Consider the following 11623-nt stretch of genomic DNA (forward strand, 5'->3'; position numbering starts at 1 on the left):
ATTAGGGTCCCAGACACCCAGCATTTTCATATTCATAGGAAGACATTCTTCAGCCTTGTGTAAACTCTGTGTGTGATTTGGCAACACCAAAACCCAACTATTTGTTGAAAATCCTTGCTCTTAAAGCCGCTGCTGCAAGTATCAAAAGACATACAAAAAGTTATGGAAAAGTTCTGCAACTACGCTGCAAACTCATGTCCCTCCAAGAACTTTTCTTGTTACCATCCATGAATCCAGCTTGGAGCTTGGGTACCTAAGTGAAATTGCTAGAAGTTTCACTGACACACACTGATAGGTGAAAGGACGTCCATTGTTATAACAGCTGTAACTGACTCACTGTTTATTGTGTCTGCACAGGGGGAACCAATCTCTTTCTGCCAGGAGACCTTCCTTAGCCACAAGTGTAGCTCCATGAAGACCTTCCTGCAGAACGCCGTCCACCTCCAGCTTTTCTCACAGGTTTGAGCATTGGTTTTGGTGGAGGGAGGGTTTGTTTTTCCCCATTATATACTGCTGGGATGTGTACATTGTTTTCATTATCCACTGTTAATTACGGTTTATCTTTCTATACCATTGTGAATTCATGGTCAATATGTACATCTATAAGGATATCTTGCCTTGTGTTTTTGCAAAATATCCACTGTTGCAGTTTTTTGGTTTCCAGTGGCTAAAATTGTTGCCATTTTGTAATACTAGTGCTTTAGGTGTTTTGTTGACCCATTAAATTTATTAATCTAAGTCAATGACCCAGAATGCAAAAATAAAGCTACAACGCCAAGCCTCACAAGGGGGTTGTACTCAGAAATGCTCTCTATATGGTAAAACCTTAAGCCAATTTTCAACAAACTTTTAGCAAATGCACAATTGGCAGTTTTACGGCAAAATCAATTTATCTAAGAGCAATCCACTTAGCTCCACTGGGGAATTTGTTCTGACTCATTTGGCATGTACAATAGAAGTACATTATTATGAAGAAAGAAAAAGTTGAACTATATACAGTAACTGCTTCCGATGATCTTGTGATCGCCTAATAAAGTTTCCAAGCTTTAAGCTTGGCTGAGATCTATGATAGACCTAACAGATATTGACAGTAGACACAGCTCCCAGGGAACTGAGCATTGCCAGACATTCGGCCTAATTTACTGTTATCCAGTTCCAGAGAGCTCATTAGAGACAGCCTTCAGGGGGAGAGCAGAATGTATTATTATATTTTAATTTATTAATGATTGGCTGTGGGGGAACGGCCTGGATTATTTATATTATTTATATTTATTGGTTAACGTAAGTTTTTTTCCTTCCAGTTCATAGACAATCGATTGGAGAAGCTGAATTCCGGAGATGAATTCACTGATTTATTTGAACAAGAAGTTACCAAATGTGGATTGTCAGGTACAAAGTCCATAGACAGTAATTAGTGTGATAATGACTCGAAGCTTGGGAATGTCCTTCTACTATACAGCCACCACTTTGGTGATGGAGATCACAAGAGTGTGCAAAATAAAGGATAATTAATCTTGAAATAAAATAAGCATCATCTCAAACTTCCTAATAAAATGAATTCAAACTTGTGCAGGATTTGTGGGCAATCTAGTACAGGAATCTCTTCCTTTGCTGGGTTCACCAGTGCTCCCTCCTTCTTTTGAACAAATGGTTCCTTGGGATACTGCGGTTTAGCCAGTATTTAGGACCTATGGAGAATAGCTGCACATGTGCTGTACCTTGAAGAAGAACTTGTTTCCAAATAAGCTTATCCTAAAAAATGTATTGCCATGTAAGTTTAGCAAAACTGCCAACAGTAGGACTTTTTTTTTTTGCCCACCTCTGAGCCAGGCATGTGGGAGACTGAAGCGGAACTAAACCCGAGATTACCTCTCCCTGTTCCATCACAGGGCACCGCCATATTTCTTGTGCTTTACTTCCCAAAGATGATCTTCAGTCATCTTGATTGCCCGTGCTGGGATGACTTAACTACCCCGGCACGTGCGAGTTCATTCATTCCTGGCATGCACAAGGGCAGGTTTTATTGCCAGGCTTCTCTGTCAACCAATGGGCCAGTTAACGGTGGGACTTTCGTTCCATTTTGAGGACAGGGGTCCTTCTTCAGCCTTATTGTGTAAGTATGTTGGTTAGGTTTGCACTCCAGGTCATGGTATTGCAAGTCACATTTAACTCAACTAGATTTACTCAGTTCTAACAAATTGCACCAACTTAGCCAATTTATAGTCACATGAGAAGCATGGAGTTTGCAGGTTCTCCCCATGTCTGCGTGGGTTTTCTCTGGGTACTCCAGTTTCCTCCCACATCCCAAAAACATGCAGTAAGGTTAATTGGCTTCCCCATAAATTGACCTTAGACTACATTAATGACATATGACTATAGTAGGGACATTAGATTGTGAGTTCCTTTGAGGGACAGCTAGTGACACCACTATGGACTTTGTACAGCGCTGCGTTATATGATGGCGCTATATAAATACTGTGTAATAATAATAATAATAATAATAATAATAAATGGTCGTTAAATGCCTAATTCACATCGCCTTGTCTAGTTGGTACTTTTCATGGTTGAGGACAAATCCCACCTAATTCAACTAATGGCCTTGTTTTGTTGACAAGGTTAAAGACCTTTGTGACATGAGAACTCATAATATGAAGCCAAAATTGTCCACATTTTAAGTACCAATTAAAGTTGGAACCTTGTATTTCCCATTTGTCTAGCACTACAAAATCACAGCATTCAGTAGGTAAGAACAATATCTAAAACCTGTCCTCCGTATGGTTTTTAGCTATACCTTTAGCTGTTTAATAAACAACTAAGAAAGTTCCCTTTCTAAGCAATCCTTGTAGAATATTATAACAAGTTTCATTTTTCCACAGGAGCCTCCAGATCATACCAGTTTTTTTTATTTTTTTCATCCAGAAAGGAGGAGGCACGCTGATCAATAACGTGAAGAACAGAACACATCCTACTGTCAGGAACATGCTTAGATATGTAAGGACCTTCTTGATTTTTTTGGGTTCATTTCAGTCTAGGATGTAATATGGGTGACTTGAGCCTTTTCTGAACACTAACAACTTTATTTGGAAACTCTTCACAGCCTTGTCAAGTGAACCCGTTCACCATTTTTTTTGTTTGAAACTTTAACCCTCCTACCCGTTAAAAAATATGGCTTGATGCCTGCTATCAAATTGTTACCCAGAAAAGCCTCTCTGTGGCTCATGTCATGGAAGAAATGTAACGTTCCGGTTTTCTAGCAGCCTTAATGATATAACTTAAGGTTAAATGGTGTTGGCTGCATGGGGGCAAGCTCACTAAGGTCTAAGGTTCAAATCTTGGGAAAAATAATATCTGTATGGATTGTGTACATAATTCTCCTTATGTTTTTTTCCCAAACCATACTGGTAGGGTAACTGACTTCACCCCGAAAGACCTTAGAGCTTTAGATCAGCCATTCTTAACCTTTTTTTGGGGGGAAACTTTAAAATAACTTTCAGGTCTTCAGGGAATGGCTTCTATAATTACTATATGCACAGCTCACTGTATATTAGTGTGGGGGTCAGAAGGAGGAATGCCCCTTACGCTGCTGGCCAGGGGGACAGATAACCAAAAAAACAAAAATGTCACTAAAACTGGGAAGCACAACTTGCTCATTGATCAAAGCACCCCATAGCAACTTCTTTAGGAACCCTAGGATTCCATGTGATGTTAATAACATACAGCTGTAGTAGAAGCATTGGATTGTGAGCTCCACCAAAAGGCAGTGACTTAACCATGGACTCTGTAAAATACTACAGTGCATGTCTCTATGAGTATGCAATAACACAAATGATATACAAGGTTTTCTTTCCAATCATGAACACACACACACTAAGCAGAAGAAATAGGTTTATTATTTCAATTTAATTTCAAGTTTTAGAAGATTAATAGTGAACATGGTTGGTCTTCCATACCACTGAAAGTTAAATTTTCACTTTTTTATAAAAAAGAATGTAAAATAAGTGAATATTAGGAATAGAAGCTCAATTTCATAGGGTAAGAGGAGTGCAGGCATAAAAAACGAGTGCTAATCTGTCTTAATATGTTCAGTATAGGATGTCGACTTACAGCCCTCTTTCTTTTAGATTGGCATGTTTTAATGTTTGTCATGTTTGGTTTAATTTTTCTAGGCGAAGGGTCAGGCCAAGACTAGTCTGCAAGGAATGAAGAGACGCATTAAACACAAGGTGAGAATTTGGGGCTTGTCAGCTTGTCATTTGGGTCTAGTTTCTAAAAACAAAACTTTTCAGCTTGTGGATGTTACCACTGACTAAAGATGGCAGTTTGTCCTTATTCCTTGTTTGATAACGTCACATTGTCACATTTTACATTGTCGTCCATTTTCCAACCCAAGGTTTTTCGAACCCTAAAAATCATTGGATACAACAATAGTGTGCATTATTAAAAGAGTAATTGTCAAGTCAACCAATGTTTAATGCTGATATTAAAATTTGGCTTGGTGGTTTAGGCATCAATGAATGCATTTCATTAGCACGGGTCATTGAACTGAACTTTGAGGGCCTAAAGATTAAGATGTTGACTGGCCTCAGCTCTTGGGGCTCTAACCTTTATAAGCCGCTTATAAAGCATGGGTTAATGCTGGCAACTATGGTTGTCATATGTGGTCAGATCTAGACAGGAACATGAGCTATGATGTTCCTCCTTGTTTTATAAATATGGCCCTTATTAGTAACGGTGGATCCATGTTTGATCAGGCAGGTATACTGATCTGTATTCCACAGGACCAACGTCAGATCCAGCGTATGGGCTCCTTTAAAGCAGAGGGATCTCCAACCCAAAACCACGACAGACTGCAGCACCGGCTGCCAATCACACAGCACTTTGGACAGGTAATTTATTTTTTAGGGTTTACCAGTCATCTTGCATCTGATTACATTTTGCCTTTTCTGGTTCCTCCACCTACATTCTTAATTTTTTACCTGGTGAACCAATAAATGAGCCTTCATGCTTTTTTATGTTATCCGGGAAGATAAGGGCCACCAGGAAGCTGTACATATTTTCCCAAACACATCACAGTACCTTGTATCAGTACACCACTTAGGAGAACCCACCCGTTTGCAAGCAGGGGCTAGCACTTAGGATAGATATGCAAATATCAAAATGTTTTGGTGGATGTTAACCCTAAGCAGACTACATGTGGTAAAACCCATACATAATGCCGAACCTCGAGGATTGGACTAAGGGAAATAGGCCTCCTAAATTAGTGGCCAGTGGAAAGAATACCCCTCTTACAGTGATGGCTAAAATACCACCTTTATGGACACTTAATAACAGTAGAGTCTTGCAGTGGGCTCTACCAAGGTATGTCGACCCCAAATCTATACAGGCATTATCAAATTGGAGGTCAATCAGGTACAGTTTGAGGAACCTCTAAGCAATCTCTGAAGGAACCCTGGCTGAGAATGGCTGATCTAACAACATCATGCACAATGTAGGATCATTGCCTCCTTTGATTTACTAAAAAATGAACATTATTTTCTGCCAAGTTGGAAATAATTGGAAATTATGTTTTGAATGCCCAGTGTATGGCTTTACCATGACCTTGTCTCAAAAGATTGGCTCTTGACTTTTCCTAGTTTGCACTTTTCTTGCAATAGAGGGTTTGTTTAAAACAACTCAGTAAAAAGTGCTATCGGTAGGACCCTGCAATGACGAGCTCTTATACTCATCTCTCCAGTGACCTATCCTCTGATCTCTATAAGGAGAAATGGGTCTGGAAATGGAACCTTGGCGGATGACCAAGGCACCCAATATTTAGAGATATTGAAATTATTACTATGGTTTTGAAAGTTACCGTTATGATAAAAGTTAAAATGTTGAAATTTGTAAAGTTATTTTTATCTTCTAAAGCCGCAGTTTAAAGAAAAATGAATCATGCTACTTTTTTATAACCATAATTAAAGGATTAAATGCCATTAATTCGATGTCATGTTCAGTGGCAAGAAAATAGTTTAAATGTTAATAATGCTGACAAGTACAGCACCTACATCAAGAATCTTGAGTCAGACATGAGGTATGAAAGAAAAGAGAGAAGAAAGAAATTCAGGGACACAGCTATATGCTATTTGGATTTATTTTAATATTAATAATAATGTTATAATGGCATGGTATGGTGTTTCAAATCTGAGCAATACAACATTGAAACACACATATATTAGAGGACTTACGCTAGACATCACAACTAGGTCCATTCCCTTGAGAACTCACCCACAGCATGCTGATTGGACTGCGAGGGAGCAGAAGAACTCAAGAAGAGTCATTGTTTTGCTCTCACATGTGCATAAAGTAGTGTCTGACTGGCTGAACCTCCTTCTGTTCTGAGTGCAGTTGTATATGGAATCATTGGAGGTTAATATCAAGACCAATTCTTATATTAGCTGCATATACAAAATTACATTTTTTGGATAATATTTAGCTTGCTCTGTATCATAAACAATAATCCAATAGTCCAGTGGGGTCCGAGCATCTCCAGAATGAAAGGTCTTGGTTTTTCCTGGAGTTTGACAGTTAGATAAGTGGGGTCAAAGCATTTCCAGAATGTCTTTTCTTGTTCCTGGAGTGTTCCTGGTCAAGTTACTTTGACAATGTTCAAATTGTGATGAGTAGGGTCAGTGCATGTCCAAAATAAGTATTGTGGGGTTTTCCAGGTCAGGCCAAAGCCAAATTGTGATGTTTAGATAAGTGGAGACAGAGGATCTCCAGAATATAAGGTCTTCTGGGGTGCTCCTGGTCAAGCACTTTGACAATTGCCAAATTGAGACAGCTAAATAAATGGGATGACAGCATATCCAAAATGGAAGGTTGTGCGGGGTGCTCCTAGTCAAACGACCTTGACAGAGGCCAAATTGTAATGACTAGATGTGTAGGATCAGAGCATCTTCTGAATAGAAGGTTTGTGGGGTGTTTCTGGTCAAACAACTTTGACAAGAACCCAATTCCGATGACTGGGTGATAGCAGTCAAAGCATCCCCTGAACAGAGGATTGATTTTATGGGGCTGAGTGTCTTTTTACCCCTGTAACATCATATTACAGTCACCCAGCTCCTGAGTGTCCTATTACCCCTGTAATATCATATTACAGTCATTCAGCTCCTGAGTGTCCTATTACCCCTTTATTATTTATTTGCATGTTATCTCATCTCAGAGCATGTTTTAACACTGTGTGATGAAATGTGTTGTGCTGTGTCAGATTTGGTGAAGAAGGTACAAGTGAAGAAGGGGGCACCCAGCCTACTGAAGAGAATGATTTCCCTCTTCTTGATGAAGGCATGGATCTGCTTAATGAAATATTTGAAACCCTAAACACAAGAGCACCAGGAAGGGAGCGTGCACTGTATGGGGCTCACAGCCTGGATTGCTTTAGTCTAGATGACAGTCAGTACTTTGGAAAGGTAAGTGCCACAGAGAGGAGCAAACTAAATATTAACCTATGGAAAAAAACAAAAAGATTCATAACAACCCAGCAACCAATCAATTTAGATTCCCTTGTTTGCCCAACTGGAAAGAAAGGTCATGCAGCTGTTATGGAACAAAATATCCAAAATCCTGCTATCTAAATAGCGGATGAATAGGAATCTAAATCAGGGGACCCTTTGTCACTGGCCATTATGGTTACGTTTATATCAAATATCTATTCCCCTTTTTTAGTACTGGGAAACAGTACTACTTATAGCAGAATTGCTCTTCCTTTTTAACATAGGGTAACTCTTTCCGGCAATTCCTATAATTATTATATTCACAGCTCATGGTACATTAGTGTGGTCGTCAGTGGGTGGAATGCCTCTTACATTGCTAGCCAGAAGAATATCATCCTTATAGATAGTCAAAACTGGTATCAATTAAACTGATCCGATAGGTCCAAATTGCTCAAGGAACCCCTTAGCAAGCTCAGGAGGGACCCTGGTTGAGAAACCCTGACTTATAGATGGTAATATTATGCTACCTTTCAATACTTTGGTTACATCCTTGCATTTTTTAGCTGGCTTTTTACTTACTTATAGATTTAAACATACATAATACTATATTGCTGACCTGCTTCTCTCTTCCTCCTTCATTACCACAGTCTAGTGAAGAGGATATACGACTCAGTTTTAGCCAACCAAGACATTCGGACCTCTGGTACCTCCAGGAAGTTGATGAAGGAACTGTAGACAGCCTCGAATCACCGGAGGCCGGTTCTACTCCAGATAATATATCAAATGCCTCTGATCATGCTTCACCCATCATTGATGTGTTATCTGATCCTGTATCAACCATTCCAGACACCACTTTAGAGACCAAAGAAGACATCACTTCATCATCAGCTGCAGAAGTAACTTCCCAGAAGCCTGATATCCCATCCTCCATTACAGAAAAAACAATATCATCTTCAGAGGTTATACCAGAAACTCCCCAAGTTATTTCACAGACTTCTCCAGTCACAAGTAAGGTCAAAATTATTCTTCCAATCCCAGAACCTGACATTTGTCCTACCAGGAAAGAAGATATGAAACAGGAGAATCCTTTACCATTGCTGCCCCAAAAGGATATAACGGTAAGAAAAGCTTCTGGTGAAACTCCACATATTGTGTCAGGGCCCAGTGTTCGATCAGCAATCTCTCGTTTCCAGGCCAGGACTCTGGACCCTAGAATGGTCTGGACGGGGACCAAGAAGGAAACTGAGCAAGCAGAGAAAGTCATACCCAACTTTCGCTCATTTAATACACAGAGGCCTATGTCTCAGATATTTAACAGCCCAAAACCCAACACTCCTGTATATCGCGTTGGCCCTGTGTTTCTTAGGACCCAGAGTACACCCAAATTTGAATTACCCAAAAGCCCAATAACGGACACCACTGCACCTCTTTCTCTGGGAAATGATGGTCTCATGCCAGTATCTCCCAAAAGAAGTGTAGAAGATGCAAAACAAGAAGCGGGGTTATCTCCAGTGTCTATAGAGTTGAAGGCATCACCTCTGCCCAAAGTCTCAGAACTGAAGAAAAGGTTTGAGGTGGAATCTGTACAGTAAATATTGTGTGCTTTCTGTAGTAGGATGTATTTTGTGTACTGCCTTAGTGACTTATCCATCAAAACAGCTTCTCTATAATACAGTATATATGTAAGATGCAGTTTTGTTATTAAATGATAATGATTGTTAAACTCTAAATAAAAAAATGTTAAAATTCACAACAATATTAAAAAGCATTGAACCCTCTGATATTTAACACAATGCTGTGTCCAGCAACATTGAGAACTGTTGACTTGATTCATTACACTACCGTGTTTCCCCGAAAATAAGACCTAGTGTGTTTTTGGAAGCCCAAAAAAATATAAGACAGTGTCTTATTTTCGGGGAAACACGGTAGAGCCCAGAGCAAATTATGGCAACCAATCAGAAGTCACTTTACTTAGACCAGACAAGGACAGATGGAAAGTAAATGATATATATTGATACCATACATTGCAATTAAAGCCTTGACCTTTGAACTGTTCTACTAAATAACTCTGTGGATAAATATCAAAATATTGCTTGGTTGCAGTGGCATTTATATTCTAGACATAATTTAGGAAATACTCCTAGCAAAAAGCTAAATGCACAAGTAAAATACATGTATAAAGGTTGTTAGATTTTTATCACCCAAAGTAGCTGCCACTAACAGTGTGGTGCTATTAAAGCATGCAGGAGAGGAAAAGTATAGTGCTTGGTTCTCAAGGAGGAAGACTGGATAATCTACGGCAGGGTTCTCCCCAGGCACTTTTAGCTGGGCGCACCATCCGGCACTTTTCAGGACCCACCCGGCTGTTTTTGGGTGGTTACCAAAAAGTTTGGTCACAATACAGGGGCTGCCACCCACCTAAAATTTCTTCCCACCCAGCTTAAAAAAATTCTGGGTTGAGCACTGTACGGGGTCTCTTTTTTTTAAGTGAATCTGTGTTTCATCAGCAAATGAGCTTTTAAACAAACCATCCTTGACTTCTGAAGCCGTAGGCAGGTGGAGCGGTACATCCTTTTATTTCCAGCAAAAAGACAAAGTCATCCAGGTCATGCTTTCAGAATCCCAGTTCAATCTTACACCCCTCCAAGAGCTCTTGCTCTATGTTCTTATTAGAACAGGAATTCTACTATACTTCTGGAAGGTCAGGATCCACACACATTATTAGAATTTCCCAGGCAGCAGTAAAGGACTACGGTATGGTTTAAAGAATTGGGAATTACATTGTTTGAGTGTTCAACCCAGCAAATTTTTAAGCTTGGTGGGAAGAAATTAAAGGCGGGTGGCAACCCCTGTGTTGTGAACCAACTCTTTACCACCACCTAAAAACAGCCGGTTGGTTACTGAAAAGTGTGGGGTGGTGTGCCCAGCTAAAAGTGCTGTTGTTTATCCCAAAGACCAAGCAGTATGTGGTTGTCAAATACTGAAGACAATGTTATTAGACAATAGAGACCTGCACAGTATTCCAATACCATCTTGGATGTTATGGTGGCCTATTAAGGTCAGTACTACCTGACCTAAAACAAATATGCATTAGACAAAAGTTCTTGTTTGCACAAATATACTAAGTCCTAGAACAAGGCAATTAGAATTGTCAGAGGGATAGGTCAGCAATGACAGTCTGCATTTTTCCTTCATAAATGGTTTTCTTTAAAACCAGTTTAGGTGCTCTGTAGAAAAGCCAGTTGTTATTGCGTTTATGCAAAAATCGTTCTAGTAAAGCTTAAATGAGTGCAAGAAATCAGGGTCTTCAACCAGTAAGACTCATTTATGTTTGTTTACTTGAGTCTTACTCTCCGGTGTAAAAGTTAAAGGTGGGAAGTCATTATTAAGCTACGTACACACTTCCAATTATTATCGTTGGAAAACGAACGACGAACGATCGTATAGCACCGATCCTGCACATAGAGGTAACGACACGATCGTTCGTAGATATTGTACACACAATAGATACGATCGTTTGAGCGATAGAGGAACTATGTGCACGACAGGAAAGTGAACGAACGTTCGTTCATTACGCATGCTCAGACCATGGACGATCAACGAACGATCGTACACACGAACGATGGTCAACGATCGTCGTCCAATCCGATCCGCCGGTCCGGTCGTTCGTTTCCAACGACTTTCCTCGTTGGTTACTTTTTTTACGAACGATTTTTGCCCAATCGATCGTTCGTTTTGAACGATAAAAATTGGAAGTGTGTACGCACCTTAAGTTTGACAAACACCACCCTATCAAATTGATCTCACCCAGTTGTGAGTCCACATTTCAGCAACGAATAACAGTTATGGAGATGTTTCCATTACTTAAAAGGACCTAAGCTCAACTGGTGATCAAGACTTAAAGCTGCAGTGATAAATACTTAGTTGGAAGCACAGAGCCCCCCGGGATACCTATGTCACGCAGCCCAGGAGACTCTTGGCTGCTCCTTCTGCGTGTGCCCGATCTTGGGCATGCGCAGAGGGGACATTTTTACCACTAAGGAGAAACAGATGCTGATCTCACGCATGTGAGATCAGCTTTTTTTCCCCCTTTACAGCAGGCTATGTCACCTGATATTGCACCTGTGCAGTGCGAGACCAGGTGACACAGC

At 40.0% G+C, this 11623-nt stretch overlaps 1 protein-coding gene across 1 annotated transcript in view; it reads left to right on the forward strand.

Moving 5' to 3' along the window:
* Positions 1 to 9237, forward strand: part of LOC140322318 (DENN domain-containing protein 1B-like) — a gene marked incomplete in the record, with an annotated part of 33970 nt that extends 24733 nt beyond the window's left edge. The window contains 7 exon segments of the mRNA XM_072398897.1: positions 358 to 459; positions 1302 to 1407; positions 2897 to 2991; positions 4167 to 4223; positions 4779 to 4886; positions 7227 to 7448; positions 8120 to 9237. Coding sequence (XP_072254998.1) covers positions 358 to 459; positions 1302 to 1407; positions 2897 to 2991; positions 4167 to 4223; positions 4779 to 4886; positions 7227 to 7448; positions 8120 to 9064 — 1635 coding nt within the window.
* Between the last annotated feature and the right edge of the window lie 2386 nt (positions 9238 to 11623).

Source organism: Pyxicephalus adspersus, chromosome 2, assembly GCF_032062135.1.
Source record: "Pyxicephalus adspersus chromosome 2, UCB_Pads_2.0, whole genome shotgun sequence".
Classification (NCBI taxonomy): Eukaryota; Metazoa; Chordata; class Amphibia; order Anura; family Pyxicephalidae; genus Pyxicephalus; species Pyxicephalus adspersus.